The following is a 24,909-nucleotide window of genomic DNA, read 5'->3' on the forward strand; positions in this document are numbered from 1 at the left end:
AAAAAAAAAACATACAAAAAAGAATAAATGAAATGACTATCATTAAAATTGGTGATTCATTTATGCATTTCTGTGGTTGTACTCTTGGGTGCAACAAGTGAAAGACACGCGCGTAGCTCGTGTTTCTATCCGTGCCAAAGCTATTTAGTTATATTGAATATTCTATCATCGAAAGTGGGAGTATCTCATTTGTACTCTAGATGAAATTACGGCAAAATTTATCGAGTATTCAGTCTGTTCCACACCATTAAATACATTACATTTTTTCCACACGCGGGAGTTTCCGAACGGCGCATTCGGATCACTCTTTCCATTACCGGCTTCGAGCGCATGTTCCAACGCGTACTTATTCCTCCAATAGACTGTGACTAGTCTCAACGACACCCTACCCAAATCTAATTCAAATACTTATTCTGTCAATTAAATCATATTTCCATTATCACTTACCTGCTTAATTAAGACTCTTTAAATTATAGTCTAATCAATTAAAAATTCATTAAATTACCTTTCACAAATAAGAAGAGCGTTCCAAGTGCTCATAGTCGTTACCAAACGGTCATCTAAGCTTCGCTCTCAGAAAAAAATCACCAAAGGAATCTGTCATTCTAAATAAAATTCTGCGATGTCATTAAATGACACGATGCATCGGATTTGAAAAAAACTGTATAGGATAGATACGGTCCTGGAATAGCTGCAACGACATCACCGGCGTGGGACGGGTGGCGGCGTCGCAGGCGCTGTGATCGCGACGCCCGGGCCATCGCAGCAGCCCGGCAGCTCTGGCAGCAGGATGTCGATGGCTCGCGTGGCGCGCCCTTCGGGGGGTGCCAAAGAGTGTCGTCTCGGTGGCTGGTCTCGACGCCACGATTGATCGTACGTCGTCCCTGAACCCGCGCTTCGAAAACACTTTCGATTACTAGCGCAAGGTCGTATCAACAAGTTCCGGCCGTGTTTGCGGTCGTGGCGATCGTAGCGGCCGGTCAAGTCCGTTTACAGATTAATATCCATAGGAAAACAATCCCCGTGGTGCGTGTTTGCACGCGCGACAACGATCAAAAGCGGACGCGTGGTGAATCGCGTGCGATTTCCGATCGCAGTCACGGTACAACGCCGGTCTCGCGACTCGTATCGGTGACTGTGTTTCTGAATCAGTCGCGCGAATCCTCTTCCCGCGGTTGTTATAGTCAATTGGTTCCGTGTTCTGTTGCGTGTGTCAGTGGTGTGGGTGGTTTCGTGTGGTCCGACACACCGTTTCGCGGCCGGCCATGGAACCGCGGAGGTTCCGGATACCGGAGGCTAGCTGACGGGTCCGCTGCCGCGATCGGATGTCCGCGCGGGAGGGTAGGAGGTACCACGAGCCGCTGGATGAAAGTGAAAACGAATCGGACCGCGACACGGGGGGATGAACGAATGAGGATACATTGCGTGGAGAACGTCCGATCGTGTGAGATACAGACCCCGTAAGTGGATTTCCCGTACACTTCTCTTCTCTTCTTTTTTCCTTTTTCTTTCTTTTCTTTTCGTTTGAACGAGAAATAGCAATGATTCGTCTCTCATTATATTTTCTTTCAAGTAGAAGATATTCGTGTTAAGAGAAACGAACGAGGTAGAAGTAGAAAATTCTTAAACAGAGTAGACGATGCTTAAGTTTGCTCCTGGTTTATGCTTTGATTTACATGTCAGAGATTTGAGATAGTAGTTAGAGAAAAAATCAGAAACGTTTACTTCCGTGTTCATGCGTAGTTGCGTCGATAGATTCGAACCGGACTCGACCTAATTAATTTTGTTTCCTGCCGCTATCGTCAGTTCTTAGAACGTTTTGTGTCTGATAGCGTATAAAGGTCGGCGGAAAGTGGCAAATAGGTTGCGTGCAGCCATCGTAGGCTTGTTTTCATGGCACGCGTTAGATAAAGCAATGAAACGAGCTATGGACGCAAAAAGCCAATGAACTGCCGTTGAGCATGAACGCGGATGGAAATACCTGCCTTTCCCGGCACGCGATATAAGTGACGGAAAATCGTTGCTGCGGATCGCTAGCAAACGTATGCTTCAACAATTGTACAACTTTGCCCACGGAATCTCTGTATCGATTGCCATACTTGTAGCTTATTTAAAATTGTTTCACGTAATGCTACGTTGTAATTCAATACTGAAACGATAAGATTTTTCCAACCTGCTAAACAGCGGACTTCTTTCTTTCAAACTCTTACAATTCCCGCGCAATTTACAAAGAGAAATAAAGTCTGCTGAAAAGAATGTAAGAAATTGAATTTGTAGAATCGTTTCATCAAAGATAACCGAAAGGAAGAAATCGTACAAACGCGCAGTAGATCCGCACGGCAATTCTCCCAGTTATTTCCGGCTTTTCCCAACAGAGAAAAAAAATACAGCCAGCATCTTACCCCACGTTATCTCTCCCCTGGCCCGTAGCAATATCGTGACGTGTACGGGGAGTCATTTGATGGAGAAATATTCGACGCCACGCACGCTGGCCATAAAACGTTCGAGGAACGAGAGGGTCCGACGTGGCATGGCGTTCTGAGTCTGATCCCGAACAGGAAGAATGTTCATTGACGTTCAGGCTTACAAGATCCTGGCGAAGTGGCGTCTTACTGGCCCGCGACTGGATCGCGCACAGAAAGACAAATGTTCCCTGAAGGTACGACCAACTCAACGTTTTCGATTCCCCTCTTTGAATTTTACTTGCAAAGTACTTCCATTTTCACAGCAGACGTCTGCCTCCCAGTGATATATTGGCGAGAGAAGCTTGCGGTGAAAATTCGTTATTCTTAGCTATCGAAACTACGATAATAATGTCGAAATTCGTACTTTGGTCGAATAACCGAGCAGTAATTGCACCGAATACGATAGCTAAGTGTAAGGGAAGCTCGAGTCTCTCCTGACAATCGAGTTCAGACGAAAAGGGAGTAAGGTTTCGTGCACTTGCAAGGTCTATCGAGAACAGAATTTCGCAAGGCTAGACGTAGGTCCGGGCTAATGTGCATAACATGGTGCAAGAAAGTTGCACGTAGAATATCTTGTTACCGTTTTAACTACAAGCCTCGCGTTAATCTCTCTTTTAACATTTCGAAATAGCAAGATTAAACTACTAAATATACAAGTTCCATGTTCGAGTCGCGCGATGTCATCTCAATCAGGCCGATCAAGTCGAAGTTAATTAAACGAGGCGACGGAGGAAAAAATGCTCGTTCGCGTGAACGAGATTTTTCCATGCGTTCGATCCCGTGGGGAGCCGCGAGACCGACATTTTCTAGTTTTAATTAAAGTCAGCCAGTCGGAGTCGCAGCTAAGGCAATTAAGTCGAAGACAAACCGTAGGCTCCATTGAATTTCCTAGCTTTCGTAATTAGTTTCGACGTAACTGAATCCAGTTACCAGACGCCCGATAATCACGCCTATCCACGACACCTTCTTCTATTCGTCTGACGATCGAGACTTCGAAGGCCACCCTTCTAAATCCTTGAAAATTAATGTAAGAAGTGGGAAGTTCGATCGACGGACGATCGTTTATTGCTTTCAGGCAACGGAGAACTTCTCAAACCCTTCGAATGGAACAAGCAAAGTAACTCCAAGTACATTCCCGATCACAATTCACGGGATGCTTGTTAATTTTAAACACACGTTTCAATGAATATGTCTATAATAATATTCTCAAAACATAGTGCAATTAGACTGGAAATTTTTACGCGTTCGTATAAATTCGAAAATAGAAAAATACACATAGTATGCAAAAATACGTATATAAAGTACGCAAGGTATTCGCAATAGCGTTTATGAGGTCAAATCTGGAGGAGAAGGAAAGAGGGTAGAATAAAGAAGGAGACCCGGAGAAGTAGGAATTATATTCATAAAAATACGAATTTGCATAAATATTCGCGGTATACTTACGGTACCTGCACGTAATTACTATGCCTCAATTTCATATTTTAATTTCAACGCCCGTTTATCCCTATCCTAAATGCACCAATCGTTCCGTGATTTATTGACTTACGGTGGCGTATTTTTATTCGTTCGCTCTCGAAGAACGGGGCTATTTTCTTTTCAACGGCGTTTCGTTGTCCCCGTGGCCGTTTCCAGCGAAAGTAGCACGGACGACAGCGGGGGAAATAGGGGTGAAATTTTAATTCGCGCGGACGTTTGATATTCAAAGATCCGGACTCGGTATTCACGGACTCACGTACGACCACTCGGCAGCCCTTCTTTCATCAGGGCATTTTTGTTTCGCGCCAATGACGAACGACGACGTACTCTTGTTCTTTCGCGTGCTCGTTCCGCGGAAACCAGCGACAGACAAAGACGGACATAGGGACGATGACATCGAGGATAGAGCGAGCGTAAAAAAAGAAAAGCGCGGAAAGGGCGGAAGATGATAGAACGAGACGACGATCTGTCATTCAAGGACGATTCTTTCAGGCTGCAAACTCGCTGGATTGTGTGTGCAGGGCCACCCTCTTTAGAATTCCCCGTCTGTGGAGCAAGAAGCTCGTAAAAGACAAAGGGGGTTGGTAGCACAGGGGTGGAGAGAAGGCGCTGCGCAAAGGAGATACAGGGGAGGGACGGAGCGGAGACAGGAAGAGGCGAGGAGGAACGAGAAAGGAAATAAGAAAGATGGGAGAGAGCTCGCCGGATCTGAGCCTCCGGCTCCGCCGAGGCAGTTCCGACTCTAGGGATTCCTTCTACATGGACTTTGCCCAGGTACCAATTCCAACACGATACATCGATAATCCTTGATAGATATTTTCTATCTTTGGATAGGACAAATTTATATTAATATCTATTCGCAGTCTCTTTGTCGGTAGACAGTCTTTTCGTTTATCCTTTATCCACGGCGAACTCGTTGATATCTTTCAGGAAAAGAAAGGAGATAGGATAAATGAAAGCAGAGTGGAGAAGCAAACTCCAACGAGTTTGCTTCTCCATCGATACCAGCGTGACTCTGAAAGGAAATCGCGAAACGCATTGACTACTCGTTACAGGAAACATACTTTCAAAGTTACTCTGCATCTACAGTTGAATAAAGGGTTTCATAAACGCGAAAGAAAATCAGTTTTATACGAGAACGATACGTAAAAGAAATAATAATAAGAAGAAGTATCGGGATGTATCTTTATCTTGTAGCTACACTCGACAGCAAACTTTCCAACTGTTTGTGTCCCGTGGCTACTCAAAGACCCTATCTTCGACCGAACGACGCTAAAACAGTGGTTAGCGCAGTTGGTTAAGAACGTTCTAGACTAAGTTCGAATCCCCGCTCACAGTCCGGTTTTTTTCCACAATTCCTAAATGAGAAGAAGGTAATCCGGATGAAGACAAAAATTTTATACACTAGCAGTACCGGTCACGAACCTATACACCTCAAATTGGTGACCCCGACGTGATCTACAATGAAAAAAGGTGACCGTGTTAACGTTGCCCGGACTTCAATCACCGCGAATCTAAGAGCGTGGAAACGGAGGCCTACGACCCCGTGGCGACCGTACGTTGAACGCCCGCACCGTACCGAAGGGTATCCACGGAAGATTCGCGCAACCTCTGCACGGGTTTGACAATAAGCGACCGACGTGCGATGTCGTACGACCATATATATATACAACAGATATAAAAATGTTATCGCTGGTAAGGGGGGAGGATACTATAGCAGCGCTTGACAGCAAACTTCCCAACGGTTTATGTTCCGTGGCTTCCTACACAAAGACCCTATCATCGACCGAACGACGATAGAGTAGTGGTTAGCGCAGTTGGTTGCAAACTGAAGACCCAAGTTCGAATCCCAGCAATTCACAGTCCGGTTTTTTTTCCACAATTTCTAACTGAGAAGAAGGCAACGCGGATGAAGACAAAAAAGAGTCTTTTTATACACTAGTTGTGCTGGTCATGATCTATCCACCTCAATCTCTTTAAGAACGCATCTCAAACTTTTGAAAGCTTTAATTCCAACAATTTTTCTAAAAGGATATTAATTCGTGTGGATAGGGCATCGACTCAGACATCGAGGAGGTAACGCGTCCAGGAGAAAACTCGGACCCGATGATGGACAACCATTTGGAAGAAACTGGGAACGAACTGCCGCCATTAGAGGACATCACCACGATCCCGGAGGAAGCTTCGGAGGAGCTGCGCGAAGAGGAGGAAGCCGCGGCGATGGAGGCTGCGTTGCGAACACCCGAGGGCCCAATAATCAACACGGAAGCCGAGAAACCAACGCAGCAACTCCCGTCCCAGCTCTCCACGCTCGCCCCGCAAGAGTAAGTACGGATATTCTGCGCAATATAAAACAGCGCGTACATCTCGTTGAGCGATATTTTAACTTACCGACACTTTTCCTGCCGTGTGCGGTAAAAATAACCGGTGATTAAAGAAGTAATAGTTTTTTTATGATTTTTAACTTAGATAATTGTTAATTTATAACTAAATGTATATAAAATGACGAACTTTCATAAAATTTCGTCCAAATTTGCTTTAGTTTAATTTCAATTATAGACAAATAGGATTATACTTTTATTTATACATTTTATTTATATCTTATTCAATTTTGCTGCATTTTTTACAAATTATCTTATCATCAATTGTACATTTGCCGCATAAATATTTCCCGCATCTTAAACAAATTTTTGTAATTTTGTTACCTTTACAATTTTTTACTTGACAAGTTTTTTGTAGTGATGAATCTGAACTTATTGGTAGTTTTATTGCATGGTTTTTTTTCCCGCGATTCTTTATATAAAAGTAATGTATGCACTAGGTCTATAACAATTTTGTGAATTCTCTGTAAGTTGGTCCCATACTGTAGATACCATTACAAATTTATTGGTTCGTAAACGTTGACTTCTTTCGCTCTTCTTATCAAATAGTATAAACCTCATAATTTCAACAAAGTCATTCCTGCTCATTGTTTTTGAAAAAAATGCAAGTCTCCAAATTTTATTCCACAAATATGAGACATCTAGATTTTTTGCCTGATAAACGCTTATTTATAATATTCAACTCTGATTCGGTTGTAAATAGCTTTTCATGTGTTTCCATGCCGTTTTCAGTTGCTGAATTGTCTTCTTCATTGCACACTGAACAGTTTTCTTCCTCTATGTCCTTTATTTTTTTTGTATAATTTTTTTTGGAAAAATCTTGACGTTTCTAGAGTAAATATTTATCACAGAATAATACCATGCACGGAATACAAAATTATTGTTATATTTGATATGCTTTACTTTTCCTTTTATAACAATTTTACACAAAACGCTCCGAGATGCTTTCTGTCTGAGTTTTAGAGATAACAAGTTTAGATGTCGACTAATTGACTAACAAACCGCGATGTATTCTAGCCGAAAAGACAATAGAAAGTAAAAGTACGATCTGTGACAGTGATATTTATACGAAAATATTGATGAGTATTGACCGTTCGGTTCACCAACGGTTACTCGAGGTTGGAGTTGGGAAAGCTTTTCCCGTGTTTTATAGCAATGAGCAACAACCCCGAGAAACATCTCGACTTTTAAAATGTTTGTAACAATGGACTGTAAAAAACGCTAAATTTTGTGGCGGTTCCTTAGGATTATTGTGAGCCTGAGTTGATATGTCTTGATAGCTGGTGGCTATCTTGATCGAGGGATGAATTGTTTTATGACAAGATTACGGGTGTAACAGTTGTTATTATTTATTATTACTGATTTTGCTTGTCATCTAACCTTGAGATAGCTTTTTCTTTGTACTGATTGCATTTATTTTAAGAATAACCAACATATTCTGTCGGGCGGTTAAAATAACCGCTCACGGTAGGCAAGGCAGAGTACAAATCTTTCTCAGAAAATAAAAGAGCAAACTAAAATTAAATACCAAAAAATATATTGTATGCGTGTTTTAGGAAAAGTCAGAAATTATGATGCGATATGATAAAGTTTAAATATGGTTAAATTTGTGCAAAAGTTGCGAGATCGATCAATTTGATCGCGCCGGTAGGTTTAGTGTTAATCCGCGTCGAAGAGATCTCGGTTTTAATTGAAATCCCCCGTTTTCTTTTTTCTTCCACCCTCAGCGAGATCCTTCGTTTTACTTGGGAGACGCGATTTTGATTTGTCCAGTAACGCGATTCCGTTCGTCGCTCGAGGATATTTACGGTTACGAATTGAAGGGTGTTCGGTTAGTAACTCAAGAAGAGAAAGGCAAGTAGATGGTCTGGGTAAATATTAGCGTTCAGAGCGTAAAGAGGTGTTTTATCTACAGAGACTAACAATTTCGAGATGGCAGTGAAAAGATCATATTGTGCTCACCTTTCGCTTCTGTTTTTTAATTAGACATCGGAATTTTTTTATTAATACGCTTTGTGAAAATGAGAGGATGGTTAATGCAGTAGCTCAGGGACAAATTCATTTACGATTGTCGGCAACTAGTATTAAGACACTTGCTTGTACTAGTGACAATAACAAAATTTGTAGACTAATAATAATAATAATAATAATATTAGTATAATTGTGTGAAACAGGTGTCGTGGTGCTTTGAGCTGAATGTGCCCATTTTTATAATTGTATCGAGTCTATGAGAAAGAAGCAACTAGATCCGCGTTCTTTTATCTAGCCATTTCCCTATCTATGTATGGAGAATAGATATCAGATAAAATTTGGAAATTAAATTCGTTCTTTTCGTTGCATAAACGACGTTGGTCATTCGTATGCATCTTGCGAAAGATGTTCAGACGTAAGAAGAGCATCGTTAGAACGAGCTATGAAGACATATTCGCTCGAAAGGCGATTGAAATAAACTGGCAACGATTAATTTCCGTCTTCGGTGTTAAGCGTCTTTCACCCCCTACATTTTTTGCCAGCAACGTTCTCATCCATTAAAGATCCGTCATACGTCTCTCGCTTGAGTTTCCTCTAGATTTGGCGAGAAACTCGAACGGGAGAAAAAAGTGGTTGGTTAAGTAGGTAAACAAAATCTCGGGGTGAAGAAAATGCGAGATGAGATAGAAGAAAGTATTTTCAACGCGTTTGGAATACCACGACGTACAGCATAATTGCAGGAACGCGTAAGGAACGACTACGAGCGTGGCAACCGATGGAAATATTAGGCCCGTGACGCGATTACCTCGTGGCAGGAAGTCTGAATTACGATCCGTCTTTGACGGTTTGATTGATCGGATACAAGGGAAGCCACCAATTTCATGAATGGCTTCTAAATATTAATAATCTCATCTAAATCTGTAGATGTTTCCTTTACAATTTCGTATTTTTGCTATTCGGTATTCTAGACGTACACGTTTAAAAAGCTTTTAATTTCTATATATTTTTGTACGTTAAACCTGATAATTAACGAAATATGCCACGATCGAGATCATATTGAAAAATAATTTATCCTTTTCGTATTGTTCGTACTCGTACAATTAATAAGAATCGATACGAGAAGAATAAAAAATTTTAGGATGATTTTATAGCAACGATACGTAGCGTATTAATAAAAAATATATCTAGCCGTGAATAACACGCGTCGATTAGATTCACGCATTAATCGCTGCTATATCATATTTTTCAGAGAATTGATAATGTCATTGGTGGAAATCTGTGTAGATTCTTGTAGGTTATCGTCCATTATTTCTCGCTTTGTAGGTCCATACGTAACGTCGCTATGTGAATTACCGTCCCCCCTAAGCGGCCACGTTACTCCTCGTCTCTTCATTCGAACGACCACCGCCACTATTCACAGGCATGGAACATTAGTCACTGTCCACGATTAACGCGCATCCCTCGGCTCCCGTGTATCCAGCAGGGAAGCGACCGGCGGCAGTTTGTCCACCGTCGACGATTGAACTTGATCGTGAAAAATCGTATTGCGAGCGTCTCCATTTTGCTCCATTAATTTTTACTCGCATGACCGGAAGCACAATTGTGAACACGTTCGCAACCGAGAGAGAACGCTGATCACGTTGAAGCCGGGGTAACCTCTATCGCTGACCAAAGTCGTTTACGAGTGGTCGACGGCCCGAAAAGGGGCGAGTTCGAGACGAAACAGAGCGAGCTTTTGATCAAAGCGAAACACTGACCCCAATTTGCAAAATTGCCGCTTCTACCGGATTTAATCTCCGAGTCACCAAGAAACGAGACGTCAAAGGCGTATCGCGGCAAGCAACGATAATCAAACGCGTACGATAGTACTTTTTCTTCTTTTTCTTTTGAATATCGATCGCGGCTAGGCAAATAATTCCCTCGTAATTTCCGTTATGTATTATCTGAAACGCGATCACCATTGTTGTCTCGCGTGAATCGATTATTTATCCGTTTGGCGACGCGACGAATCGACCGATTAATTGCCGCTCGAACGGCAATTTCCATCCGATCTGCGGCAGCCGATCGGTGGATAGCCGGCCGCCTCCATTTCGTACCGAACTCGATTACTTCCGGCGGATATCGAACGTGAATTCGTGAACGCACGAGTGGCCAACAGCACCGAAGTTAATATTGACCTGTCACTTCGTTATGGCCAACGAACGACCTTCGTGTCGCTTCCATCTCGCTTCCATCGTTGCATTCTCTTCTCTATCGTTTCTCTCCTCTCCTATCCTCTCCACGTACACCCTCCTGTCTCTACGCATCGTCCAACGTTCGTCCCTTTTTCTCTCTCCCTCTGTCGTTACCAGCTCTCTCTTCCTTTCCCGTTTCACCGGAACCTCCGGTGAACCGTCCTCTCCTTCGGTCCGCACGAGAACAGGAAGACTGGCCTATTCCGTCGATTTACATGCAGATTTGATCAGGGTACACGCGCACTCGGCTCCCGACTCCTTTCAAGCAAACTCAGCCAGGCCAAAGGAGGAGCGAATCGCTTCCCCCTTTCCTTTTCTTCCTTCTCCTACGAAGATCAGAGTTGCGGAAGTTCGTGATTCGAGGATCCTCGTTGCACGGTCAAGGTACGAACGAGAGGATGCCGAGGATAGAGAGAACCGAACAGGGTGCTAAAGCAATTCGACGTACTCGATCCGATTCGAGAATTTCCAAATTCAAGCCGCTTCGCTGCCGCTGTCTCTCCTCTCGCAGCTTCCGCCTACTTGTCGGTACCGTTGCTTTCGTCGTGATTTCTCGAGGCAACTCTTCGACACGCAGAACGAAACTTCGTGGCATAGAACGTGGGCGAGTTCGAGCGGTCCTTCCGCGAACGTTACGCCACTGCGAATCTCATTCGGGTAACGAGCTCGCTATCAAACAGCCGCGTATCCAGAGACGATGGATACAGGCGACGAGTGGGATGGGGAGAGAAAAAGAGGGACGGCGAAAGAGAAGGAGCAAGATTAGCGGAGAGAGAGCCGCGGACTCGCGAGAGTGCAGGGCATCAGTTTGTGATGCGAGGTCCGAGAGTGTCGTGACACGAGCCGCAGGGCCGTGACTGTGCGAACCCGCTGGCGAGTTCAGCAGCTAACATTCCGCCGAGACGGTCGAGGAAACTACCAGCCAAGGTCACGGATATGCTCATCAAGGAGACCTCCCTCAGGTACTACGATTCCACCCTGTCGAGACCACGAATCGATCCGGTTGCTCCTTCCTTCCTCTGTCTGTCTCTGTCTCTCTCTCTTTCTCTCTCAGTGTACTTCTCACTCCGGACGACTTGTCGGGAATCCTGAAATCGCGCACGCACACTGCCACACGGTCGTCTACGATTTCCGATGGCACGACGACGACAAGGACGTAGTCCTCGTATGTTTCGCATGCTTTCCCGAGGGGGATTTCGATCGATCGTTGAAACGCGTCGAAATGCTCGAGTTGGAAGTTGTTTTGCGGGTAAACCAGGAATTTTGGGTTTCCATTAACGCAGCAGGGAACAACGCATTCGCTGAGAATTACGAGCGAGAAATTAATCTTATTAATTTTCAAGTGACACTTCGTCGTATCGATTTCGAAAAGATTACAGTCCATCTATGTACATTATCGTTGCCTATCGCAAGTACGAAAACGATTTAACGTGAAAGAAACAAGATAAGGAAAGTGAGAAGAAACCGGTGGTAAAAAAGCTCTCGACCACGAAACGTTCGCTGTATCGAGTCGAGCCAACCACGACCCTCCTCGAACGTCAAAAGCATAATCCCCGGCTGGCCGGAGAGTTTGCAATAATCGTAGAGATAAAAATGCGTGGTGCCTGGCGTTCGCGAAAAACAGCTCGGGGAAAAGTAGGGAAGAAGGGGTGAAAAGCGTTTAGCGAGTATTTACGTGGCGAAAGTTTGGTAGCGAAACGATTAAAAGGAGGTCTTTTCTCGTGGTTCGAGTCCGAGCACGTAAAGAGAGCGAACGAATGAACGAACGAACGAACGAAGACGAGGAACAGATTCCTGAGGGATATCCTAAAGGGGCGGCGGAGTGGCGGAGCCAGCGAAACAAGGGTGAGTCAGTCCCTGAGTCCTTGAGCCACGGATACACTCGTGCCACAATGAGGGAACGGTACTCAGCCACTGAATCAACCCCTCGGTGCCCTCTTGCTCCCTTCCACGGGTTCCCTCTCGTCCGGCAACACCCTCTCGCTCTCCTCTGCTTCTTCAACACTACGTGATTATTTCAAAAAGCTGCAAGCCAAGAGACGAGTCATCCTCTCTTCCTCTTTCGCGCGTATTCCATCCTTGGTTGGACTACCTTTCCTCTCGCGTTTCTCTTTCACGGTGCGTAGAAACGCGCTCGCGCGCACGCCCAAGCAACCATCTACCCCTGCAATCTCTCGAGTGAAAAGGACGAAACTCCTCCACGTCCCTCTCACTGCCTACTATCAGCCTCGTAGGGGTAGGTCGCTTTACGCGGTACCTCGTTTACCTTCTTAAACGCGCGGAACAACGATCTCCCGGTTTTGGATATATTTAAAGAGGGGTTAGCGAAAACCTCGCGGATGGATGGCTTTCATGAAACTCGCTTCGTCAACGTGTTCGTTTCAGACGCGTAATTCGCGTTCGGATATATGGAACGACAGCTACTAAAATATTAAATAACGCTCGGATATCGGGAATCTTTCGGAGGATGTCGCGAACCGAAATACACCATCTGCGGTGAATTTCGAATACGAAAATAGACGTTGACCTGTTTCCAAAACCGATCTCTTTCGTTAACAGTTAAGCACTCAAATTACTCCATTTCTGTCGATCACTTTGATCAAACTTAAATCTATTTACTTTGCTCGAATATTTTCGCCGTTTCTCGTATATTCTAAAATTGGTTTTCCAACGACCAGCTCCGTTTACGACGTCTCGAAAATTCTTTCTCGCGAAACGCTTGCAGAGTGGTTGGGGGTAAATCATGCTTGCGGTAAATTGAAATTTCGCCTCGATACGTCGACGTAATATCGCGACGACGCTGGCAACGGTGAAAACGCATTTACATTCCGTTTCGATCGCTAAGCGTGTATCTATAAGTTGTCGTCGTGGATTCCATAGAAACGGGCAACGCGTTTCTCCGTTTCTTTGTAGAAGAGAATTGCAGCGAATCCTGAGGCCGGCACGTGTGTGAGAAACGGCCGCCGGATCGGAGGAGGGATTATCATTAGATAAACGGCCACTGGTTCGAAAGTCGTCGCATTAATATCGCTCGCGAGACCGTCCACGCTCTATAGTAGGTCTCTTCCTGCAGCCAGTGTCAATGTGACGTGTATCAAACGTTACGACACCGTGCTGACCTTAAATTAGACGCGCGAAACCGTTTGCAGCCGGAGCTCCCCTTTCAATTCCTCGAAACTTTTAGTTAGCAGCCGTTGTTACGTTGCGGCCAGACTCATCGGATATTCAACATTGATTCTATCAAAGTAGCAACGCGTTAATTATCCGCTTGTTCTTTTCCCTTCTTTTCTTCTTTTAAACGGATAACGAGAGAACACGAATTTCTTGTCCATAGCCGTGTAGAACAGGCAGAATAGCACGAGGAGAACGCAATCGAGCAAATGGGAAAACTCACACCCACTTTAATTACTGGCGTTCGCAGAGCGTTAAAAAAAAAAAAAAAAAAAAGAGAACAGAAAAGAATAAACTAGAGAAACTAGATTGAAGCAACGCGTTGGGGTTCAGAGTTTCATTAAGCGCGTTGCATGGTGAAAACAGGTCGAAAAAATATTTTTCCCCGGCAACGCGCTTAATTACTCCTTCCCGTGTTAGCGCGACCGTCTTTGAGAGCGAGAACGATACTCGTACTCTTCAACGTCGTGTCGCTTTTCTTACAATGGCTGAAGTGGAAATTCTCCGGAGAAACTGACGACGTCGCGATACCGCCCAGTGAAAAGTTTCCCGGCCATTTGTCGGCGCAGTTTAACGAGTTCGGATTGGCGGCGAGTAACGACAGCCAGTTTCACGGTGACGAAGTTCGGGCCGCGTGCACGTTTCAGACGACCCGCTAGCACTCAGGAAACTCGCTTAAACGTATTACAGGGGCAGGGCGCGAGTCCGCTCGAAAGCGATAAGCACTGGCATCGAATGCTTTCGGGATAAATTGCTTTCGACCGAGCAAATTCGTGTGGAACGAATGAAAATTGGTAACCGGGGACTGGGACTAGAATGAAAACGGAAAGAACGATCGATTCTGATTCCCACGCACCAATCAGCGTAGGTATGGGCTGATTAGAAAAAATTGATCCGTTCGTTTTACGAGTTCGTTCGATGGAAGAATTTCTTTTCGACGATAGATAAGCGTAAAGCTCGATTAGTACACGTTAGTATCGATAAGTACGCAATCACGACGAGTCGAAGTATCTTTGATGATGAAAAGAGCATTGAAATCACAGGTAATTACAGGAACGACAAAAAGAACGAATCGTTTTACCGATGTAGTTCAGGTACCTCAAGCAGCGTACCTTGTAATTATCTACTACCGTAATTGAGCCGTCGATACCAATGAATCGATCGGCCAAGGACAGGATAGAAATAATGAGGAAACACGGTCTGTTCAGCTGGCCAGGATTGCCGGCTGCACTACCGTCGCCGGCTTCACCGTCCGCGGTAATCGTTTCGCCGGAAACGCTGTCTAGACACAGCAGCAGCTCACCCTCCCGCGCTCACCGGCCACCCCAGTTCGCCCTGGCTCTACCATGCTCCTCGCAGCCGATTTCCGCGGTCTGCTATCCGGCACCGACCTTCCTCGATGTCGCCGAGGACCGGAAGTGGAAGAAGCTTGGATGGTAAGTTTTCTATTTACGTACCTTTCTTTCTCGCTCTCCACCGAGTCGAATTGGATTGTTTGTTCTCTTACGTAGCGAGCTTCGATATTTTCAAACCGCTATAGATACTGACTATCGAATCATATAGTTCTATAGGATTATACGGCTCTATGGTTCGATTATAGGGAAAGATAGTGTATATGTAGCAGCCATTAATTTATAGAAAATTGACTTATAATTTTACAGCTCTAATCTTTTAATCGATAGTATTTTTGATACAATGCAGTTATCGTTCTTTTTGGTTGTATTTGGTATATTTTGTCCGAGGACTGAAAACGCAATACCGGCTTTACGTTTTACCGCGATGTTGCACTAAATCGAGAAAATTATCAATCTAAAAATAAAAATTCAAGATGTTCAGCGAAATAACGAAGCAACGAAAGGAACATAAGTCATGAATATTTATATATAACATCGTAGTAATTGATAAACTTTTGCACTACGATTCTCCTGCGAATTCTATCTCTATTAAAAGAAAAAAAAAAAAGTAAAAGATATTAAAATTGTGAATAATTCGATGACGAAGAGCAGTAGAACGAATAGAATAGAATATGGAGTATAGGATATAGAATACAGAATGAGAAAGACGTTACAATGTCTTTGCCGAGAGATACTGTAAATTTATAACCATCAACGAGTCAACCTATATCGAGCACTCTCTGGTGTCTATATGGAAAATCAGTGGAATGTAATGTCATGGCGTGGAAAAGTTGAACGTGTACGATTAAATCGGGTCATATTCGCAGTTGAACGTTTCAAGCGTCCCATTAGCGCTTGTGCACCGATCGACCAAAAGATTTCATCTTGACTGATTCCAATTCCAAACGAATTAACACGAAGGGGGAGAATATATGCCGGTCACCACGGAAATTTCACGTGATCCTCGGGGTTATCCTGACCGACGTCTGCACCGCAATTACCGGTACTTTATGAATCAAACACACATACGCACGGTCGAGCACACGATTACTCGTAATTGAGCCAATTCTTACGGGGGTGGATGTATTTGCGGCCGATGGTATCTCCACTGACGCTTCCCGACGTTGCATTCCGGGGCCTCGACGTTTCCTTTTCGTCTGGCTAACGTTCATTTCGCTTGCGTTTTTTCAGTCGATCGAGTTACAAACCTAAACCGAAGGAGAAAGAATTTTCTTGTATTCGATTTTCTGTACACGCGCGATAGGTACGCATTTCGAAGGATGAACGACGATATCCGTAATCCTGGTGAAACGCTCCAAGTCGAAGAAAGTAATCGCGACAACAGGTAGGGCCGGAAATAATCCAATTTCCCCGGTGGAGAGAAATCGAATGCGTGGGCACACGTAAACGCCGAGCACTCTCGTTCAAACACAATTTCCGTTTGTTGCACAGTGACGCCCTGGCAACGACTTTTAGCGCTCTTTACGGAAAGCTGCTGGTCGTCATGGGAATCGCTTTTCCCATGGCTGAAGTAATATCCACCTACATACCGCCATCGTTCTACGAAGGATTCTACCTTTACCTCTACTTCGGCAGTATGATCTTTCTCGTCTACATGTACGCCACGTTGCTTCGCGACGGCAAATCCAAGTCAAGTAAGTCGATCGCTGTGATCGCACGAAATTCTTTCTTCTCCGCCTTTTCTTTCTTTCTTTTTCTTTTCTTTTTTGTTGTTGTTTTTTCTTTATATCCACGACCAGGGATATAAACGAGGTCGAATGAACACGATCCACTTGACGTTTCAGGAAGGTCCGCTACGAGTTGTTTTACGAGTAGGTAATTTCTTTCTGCACAAGACTGTTATGACATGAACATAGGTCACATTACGCTATCTTAGGCGCTTGCCTATCAATTTGTCAAAAACAGCCTGCTTTTTACAGAATTAATCCCTTGCTCGTTGTGTGCATTGCGAATCCCTTCACATGAACCCTCGCACAACTTTAATTACGCCAATATTCGCCATTAGCTACGATCTCTCAACTTCATACTAAAACAACTAAACGATACAATAGCTAAAAACAGTATCGGCACATCGTTGTATCGATTACAGCATTTATATACCAATTGATTAAATCCAAGTATATTAGATTTATTTCCTACCATTTAGTAGTATTTTCATACGATTACACGAATTTGACGCTATGAAAATAAAATATATAGAACTTGATAAAGAAACGCTTCATTGGAAAATTATTAAGCATGCGCCAATGATTTCTGCGGTCACTCGACATTTCTACCCAAACGGAAAATGAAAAATAAGCGAATCGGAAGAATGTCAGAGTGCAGCGTTAAAGGGTCAAAGTATCATTGCGTGGCAATGGCGAGTCGGGCATCTCGCGCGCTAGCTTTCAACCCGCTTCCGACGACGGGAAGCAGCGAGCTGAGCTCCGTTAAAATCGCATTAATCTTAACCGACCGATTACCATAAATTTGCATGAGAAGAGAAACGAAAGGACGTGTGCGACCTGGACTCGTCGCGATCGTCGAGCGGCGCCGGTGGCGACAGCGATGTCGCGGACACCACGTGTCCGCACGTGACTGCCATCAAACCGGCACAACACTACGGAAGCTTTTATCTACGAATGGGTGCGGTGGCGTTCGGTATCGGCTCCATGATCTACTCGGGACTGGAACTTGGCCAGTATTTCGAGCTGGAGCAGAACACCAAGTGCCACAACATCATGCTCGCCCTCACGCCGGCCACTAGGATGGCGTTCATCTTCATACAAATGTACTTTATATTTCTGAACAACGAGGTGAGTGTATTTTTACAGATATCGAAATTATATTCAAGATCAATCCTCGTTTCACCGATCACCATGCAATCGACAAGCTGATACTGTATGAAAATATATCGTACGGGATATATTTTCTATCGTTATATTTTCTATTTTCCATCGTTTCGCTTATCTTCAAGGAATCGCGAAAAAAAGATGCCTTTACGTCCATAAAAGTTAGAAAATTAAAATCATTTACGAAGACAAATTCTCAATTTTACAATGTCATATAGAATGGTCTATACAAAGGTTGTACGTATATCGTGTTAGAAAAAGGAGACGATTTAGAAAATTGAACGTTTCGTATGTTGGCATCCAGCGTGTTGTTATGGAGAAACGTAAATGTACGGTGACTGGATCGATGGCAAATAAAATCGTGGCCCATCTTTCAAGCGTTAAGAGGGGATAAGGGAATGGCAGCGGTTCGGTCCGTCGTTTTTCACGCAAAGATGTTGCGTAAAAGGGGATGGTTAACTGAAAATCAGCAGGGGGATCACTGAGTAGGTGAAGGGACTAAAAATAACAGCGGCATCGATGATGCAGAGATCGGTGCGCGGCACGTAATGAAAGAGCAAAAGCGTCGATGCAAAACGAGAAGCTTGTCTAGAAAGGCTAATGAAACGGAAGGGTGAACAACCCTGAAACTAATACTGAAACACGAGTTGTCCTACCCTGGCCGGCTTTGCTCTTTCCTTTGCCTCGCGACAGATGAATATTTCTCGCCACACTCGACCGCTTTTCATCGAAACTTTCCGTGAAGGTTTCTCGATCGAGAGAATTCCCATCGTTCAATTATCGCTGATCGTTTAACATCCCCCTAAATACAGCTCGAGTCTTTTACAACGAGAGAAATCTGACTAATAATTACGTTTGTGATTCCCTAGCCCTGCTTCAAAGATCATTTCTCTTTCCTTAATTAGATGTACAAAGGAAACTCTCGTTCCTTTCTACGAATCGCTGATGATGTTAATCTCTGTTCTCTTTGACAGCAAATGAAAGTTTATCGTCATCGGGTGGTTGCGCGTTTCGGGCTGATGCACATGATTGGAACGAATCTGTCGGTCTGGCTGAGCGTCCTTGTACAGGAAACGAAACACGAGATATTGACGTTCTACAATCCGGAGAACAACTCGTTAAGGATCTCCCACAGATTAGGTACGATTCGTAGCTGCTTACGAGCAGTAGCTCGCAAACGCTAGTGAAAACCTTTTACGAATGTTACGCGTATTGTACGAAACATTTTGAAATTTCAATAGCACTGTAACGAGAGTCGATACAGTTTAAAACAAACCTACGCTATACTTAGAAGCTACAATATATTTAATGCGAATGTATTTTATTGCACAGAGATGACAAAATTATTTAAACGATCAATCGATATTCAGCGGGACCGTCTGTGACGCTTGTTACACGCTGAAGATGATTAATCATGCTGTAGATATACGTTTCAGCTAAATATCTTGTAATTTCTACATTTCCAGACTGATATCTGATAACAACTTGGCAGATGAAATTTTAATACGTTTTACATAACGCATACAATACATACATAAAAGATTCCTATTAAAAAATATTCAAGTAGCTTCGTTCGTCTTTGTATATGTGCATGTGTGTGGATAATTATGTCGTCTCTCGAGTACAACGAAACCCCTAATGATATCGAGTGGAGAATCAAGTTGAAATTACATTAGGTTCGAACTTCAATCTTAATCTTGGGGGACATAATCACTACCACCATGGCGAGCACCTGAGGCTTCCGAGAGGTCTGAAAGGGCCGCATCACATGTTCGAGTGTCGTCGAACCAACATAATTGGATCGTTAGTCCAGGACGCCAGCCCGTTTCTATTTCCTTGCACGATCGAGTACAGCTTAATTTGTGCTGCGATTCTATACGTAATGTGGAAGAATATATCGAAGGCGGCGTTTTCACAGCCTAAAACACCTCCTGGATCCCGGCATCATGCGCATGCTTACAGGTAAATAGTCGAAGACAATCAAAGACAATAATAATTATAAATATCCGTTCGTCACACGTACGAACTCTCACTTTGATTTTAATTTCGCAGGAGATCGCCGCATCACTACAGCGTGGATTGTGCTCGCGCGCACAAAGGTCTGTTCGTGGGCATCTTGATCCTGGTGCTGACGATCATCTCGCTAATTTTATTCTTCGTGTTGATATCGCGTCCAGAATTGGTTGGCTTCGCCGTCACCGAAGTGAACGTCTGCGAGTTATCGTTGTACGGAATGTCGACGTTGGCCACGCTGATAGGGATGTTCCAGATGCGAAAGCTCCGTTACGACGGCAGCCGAAACCTAGAACTGGACAACATTCTTCTAGTAGCCGCGCAGACGGGCATGTTCATTTATTCAACGTTCACGATCATCGGCGCCCAGTTTACTCTGGCCAAGCACACGATCTTGGTGCTTATTACGGCGTTGGCGAGCGTTGTGCAGACTACGTTTCAAACCATCTTCATTTTGGACGCGTCAAGGAGATCTGTGGTCACTGCGAAACAGATAAGGAGGAAACCGGGTAGAGAGATCGTGACGTTTCTACTGGTGACGAATTTGGCGATGTGGGCGATCAACACGTTGGAAAAATCGCGAGCGGAATCGCACCCGGTGCAGTTGCATTTCTACGGCCTGTGGGCGTGGACGATCATCACGCACGTCTCGATGCCTCTGGCGATCTTCTACAGGTTCCACAGCACCGTCTGTCTGTGCGAGGTTTGGAAAAGGGCGTACAAGGTGAAACCAACCTACATGTGACGTAAGGGGTCTCGTGAGGTCGTGTACAAGACCACGGCTCCTCAACGACCGAAAACCCTGCCGGGAAGGTTGGATGCCATCGCGGAGAACGATCCAATTTACTTCATGTAATCGCGAAGTAAAAGTCCTCTTTGCGAGCTACGTGGTCCAAGGTCGACGTCCTTTTACCTCTTCTTCGTCAAATCCTCGTCCTACGTCCCTGAGGTGTTGCAAAAAGCTGTCGATACAATTTACCAAGTTCACTATGTTAGTCGAGTATGCGTTTCGAGGCGTTATGCGTTGTTTTAGGTTGATTTAGACACGTTATACGTTAACGATTTCACGTTAGTAACGCGTTAAAACGAAGCTCGACGAACCGTAGAGGAGAAAGTGGTTGGCAGCGGCGTTTGTTTTCGATCGTCGAGAAGTTGCGTTATTTATTATCGTTTAGATAATTGTAAGAAGCTTTTATCTCGAATCGTCCTCGCGCTAAAACGAATCACGATGTATATACGCAGTTCGTACGTGACGAGATTCAGGAACGAACTGCGAACGAACGCGCAGACATTTTCAAATCTTCTAATGATAATCGATTTAAGGGAAACAAGTAAAAGAGTAGGAAAAAGTGGTGGCACGATTAACGACGCACAATTTTTACCGAGGTTAGATGTTAGACGATTAGTCGCTTAGAATCGTCGAAGCAACGACTGTTCCTTCGATTTTCTCGGGAACAATGAGATTTCTGTTCGATAAGTAAGCGTTAAGACGATTTTCTACCGATCAAAAATAGCGAATGAGAGAAAAGAGAGAAAGGCAGCGAGTGTGTGTACACGAAAGAATGAGAAAAGAAAGAAAGGTCTTTTTTCTTTGATCGTAAACGTTCGTAAGACTGAATTCTAAGCAACCTTAGGACGATGGTTAAGGTGATAGAAGAACGATTACGTTTCTGATGCAAGTCGACCAAAATCCGCGTTAACCCAGAGAACCCCTGATCGATCTGTCCTTCGATGTTACTCGAATACTCTCACGGATATCCGTCTTCCACGTAGTACAAAGCTGCAACTTAACATAATGTCCCTGGTTATTCGAATGAATAATTCAAAGAGAGAGAGAGAGAGAGAGAGAGAGAGAGAGAGAGAGAGAGAGAGAGAGAGAGAGAAAGGAACTAAAAGAATAATCCAACGATCGAGAGAAACAGATTACCTATAGCGAAGTCCTGACTGATCAACTCGAATAGTTTTTTATATTGTTACTACGTAGATGCTCTCGTCGTAATTTTTTTAGTCAAAGGGAAAGTGGGTTTGAAGGAATAAGTATAAAAGTCCAACGCGTCTGTCACGATAGTTGTACAAAGTAAATGTATAGTCTGTTTCTCACGATTTTATGCGGCAACGTCTCGCGATCGATCGATCGTCCGCATTTCGAGGAAACGGAAGCCTCGAGAGTAGAGCGTGCGAGCACACAACGTTTATCCTATACAAGACCACTTGAATCACATCGAAATTGCAAGCCTTCAACGGTTCCTCGCATGGCGTTGCACGTTAGTCACGAATCTAAATTCGAAATATCGGTTTGTAGAGAGAAACGCGGTGAGAATGAGCGAGAGGAAGGGGGAGGTCTCAGTTTTAAACATAGCACCGAATCGATGCTTCGTGCGTTATTTCCAACCGTTTCAAAAAAAAGAAAAGACAAAACAAAAAAGAAAGAAAGATAGGTACGTTTATAAAAAAGAAATTCACGAGATTGTTAAACGGTGGCAATGATGCAAAAGCATCGTCCCGTAGATTCCCATAGATTTATCACGCGAAGTGATAGAAAGAAGATGTTAAGATAAAAAGAAAAAAAAAAAGAAAAACAGGAGATAAGATGAAGATAACGTTCGAAGGAGGAACAGAGTACAATGGCGAATCATATCATTAAGCCTTAATCCGTCGAGTGTGCTGTCCAATCTCTGAATAATTAAAAAAGGAAAAAAAGGGGTATCGAAGAATCGCGATCGACCGCAACCTTGAAGGAATTAGCCGAGACGACCTGCTCCAGTGTGTTTCATACATTTTCTGCTCAACGGATGGTCCCTCGAGGAGAGACCGAATGAGAGAATCGTACCGATCTAATCGATCGGTGTACGATACTATTGTTCTGCGAGAATGCCCGTATACGTTTGTTTTACCGCGTGTTGTGTGAGACGACTGCGTGACGATATGTGCGTGTGTCCCTTGGGAACAACTCGACGAGAAAATGAATGGTGAGGAGAGAGATAAAGAGGAAACGGGAAAGCGTCGAAAGCGTAAAACGTTCGGTAGAGACATTTTTAGTAGTTAAACGCGTGTTTGTCGTGCGATAGGCGCTTTTTTTTTTATTCTTCGTCGATAAACGATCACACTTTCAGCGATACTGGAAATCTAAGCTGCATAGTTGAACCGGTTGATTCTTTTGTAAGATGTAAAAATTCGACTGTGAGACGGCTGTAAATACGGGGTTTCAAGGAGAAAGAAAAGAAGAGAACGTAAGAAGGATGAGCGAAGAGAAAAGATAAGAAAATGGATCCTCTCGGTGTTTAGAGCTAGTTGTGTCGACATGTTTCTTCCTATATTATATATAATATATACACATATATATACAAATATAAATATATTTATTATTGCGTTGTTCTATTATAATATTTATTGTATTATCAGATATAGGATTTACGCGCGACACGTTACGTTTATTGATCGGGGCTCGTGTCGAGATTCATCCCCCATCACTTTCTCACTTTGTCCTTCCTTCTCTTCCTCCTTTCTATTTACTATTCTTCTTCTTCTTCTTCTTCTCCTCTGTCTTCGTCTTTCGCATCGTTGTCATTTGTAAAGATTAAAAAAAGCTTGTCAATTTCTATTCCATTTAGTCGATCTACGTGCGTAACGCTCTTGATACCGTGTTGGAAACGGCACAAGCGATCTCGGCACGAGTCTTAACCGAAAATCGAGATGAATTACGAAACGAAAATCGGAGGTAAGTCACGATGTGCGCAATTCGAAATTCGAGCAAGGGTGAACGAGGGAAAACGATACCCTTCTATGTCACGTCTCTAAACTGTACTTTTTCTATGTCCGCATATTCTAGTTCCTACGCAATGTTTGTACTCTTATACCCTTTGTACTATTTGTACCTTACGAATTGCAATACACTCGTCCGCAATAATAACTTACTTTCGTTCTTTGCCACCAGCTGTCTATCGTCCTGTCGCTATTAAAATATTCTTCGAATATGCACGTACTTCGAATAACGAATCCAAGATACCTGAAATCTGAAAGCATTTACGGTATCCACCTACTCTGCATTTATAACAATCAGCGAAATTACTAAGACGTCGCGAACGTAATATTCAGGTGAACATTTTTTTCTTCGATGCTTCCTTCGCCGATACAGGCGGCTCTATCTGCAAGTTGTTCGACGCACATTGAACAGCACAGAGTCGCGAGTCTAGGAGGCCGAGCGTCGACCTAAATACCTACGACTATGCTCTCGATTTCAGAGTCCGTGATCTCTCGACGTTGAGATAGGCCTGTCACGAAGCCGCCACGGTCATTCCACTAGAACAGGCTAAACTAAATCAAAAAAGAAGAAAATCGAATCATGACGCGACTTTCACCGAGCAAAATGCATCTAAATCGAGCATTCTCGACCATCATTTCTCGTGTATGCTATCCTCGCGTGCACAAATATTCGTATAGTATTTACGCAGTTATGTTCGCGTGCGGAACTGTTTTAAACGATCTTTTACATAGGAAATCGAGATTTTTTAAATACGAAAATGTATTCGTGCGTAAAGAAATATGATAACGCGAAGCCTTGCGTCATAGATGTGAAGCTTTTTAATTGATTCCTCGCTAATCACGCTCGTTTGTCGCGTAAAATGGACAAGGTCAGTCGGCGAAACGGTTTCAGTTAACGTGCGTATATCGATGCATCCTTCGTGTACGCTGGATGCAACTGGTTTCCGTGTTACGTGCGTGGTCTTTTAATAAGGAAGTCGCCTTAATTGTTCATAAGGTGAGTATAACTTTGTCTCCGTCATCTAGACTTCTAATCTGTTCTCATCTACTTGTAACTCCGTCATCTTCGCAGTTGCCCAAAATCTTGTGTAAGATCGTTGAAGTTTCGAGACAAAGCACTTAGTACACCTTTGCGTCCCCATTTGCTTAATTATGCAATTAATGGAAAGTTTCAGCGAAGCTAATACGAT

The 24,909-nt window shown here is 43.7% G+C and overlaps 1 protein-coding gene across 5 annotated transcripts; it reads left to right on the forward strand.

Annotated features, from left to right (window-relative positions):
* Positions 1-812: 812 nt before the first annotated feature.
* LOC139988791 (proton channel OtopLc) lies at positions 813-23,322 on the forward strand. Of its 5 annotated transcripts, none has more exons than XM_072006528.1 (11): positions 813-1,460; positions 2,431-2,659; positions 4,434-4,715; positions 5,994-6,265; positions 14,907-15,134; positions 16,545-16,747; positions 16,898-16,924; positions 17,595-17,908; positions 18,919-19,084; positions 19,621-19,906; positions 19,997-23,322. In XM_072006528.1, the coding sequence occupies exons 3-11, from the start codon at positions 4,629-4,631 to the stop codon at positions 20,700-20,702; spliced, it is 2,289 nt and encodes a 762-aa protein (XP_071862629.1). In that variant the 5' UTR covers positions 813-1,460; positions 2,431-2,659; positions 4,434-4,628; the 3' UTR covers positions 20,703-23,322. The 5 variants fall into 5 exon arrangements, with proteins under 5 accessions (XP_071862629.1, XP_071862628.1, XP_071862630.1 ...); XM_072006527.1 differs by having other exon boundaries at positions 4,463-4,715; XM_072006529.1 differs by lacking the exon at positions 16,898-16,924 and having other exon boundaries at positions 815-1,460; positions 4,463-4,715.
* Positions 23,323-24,909: the final 1,587 nt, after the last annotated feature.

Source organism: Bombus fervidus, chromosome 7 (genome assembly GCF_041682495.2).
Source record: "Bombus fervidus isolate BK054 chromosome 7, iyBomFerv1, whole genome shotgun sequence".
Lineage (NCBI taxonomy): Eukaryota > Metazoa > Arthropoda > Insecta > Hymenoptera > Apidae > Bombus > Bombus fervidus.

Excerpts from the sequence above, each read along its gene's own strand:
- LOC139988791 (XM_072006528.1), top strand. The coding sequence starts at position 4,629 with ATGGGAGAGAGCTCGCCGGATCTGAGCCTCCGGCTCCGCCGAGGCAGT. Across the intron at positions 6,266-14,906 it reads TCCACGCTCGCCCCGCAAGA|CTGGCCAGGATTGCCGGCTG; the intron begins GTAAGTACGGAT and ends CGGTCTGTTCAG. Across the intron at positions 16,925-17,594 it reads CGCTACGAGTTGTTTTACGA|AGAAACGAAAGGACGTGTGC; the intron begins GTAGGTAATTTC and ends TTGCATGAGAAG.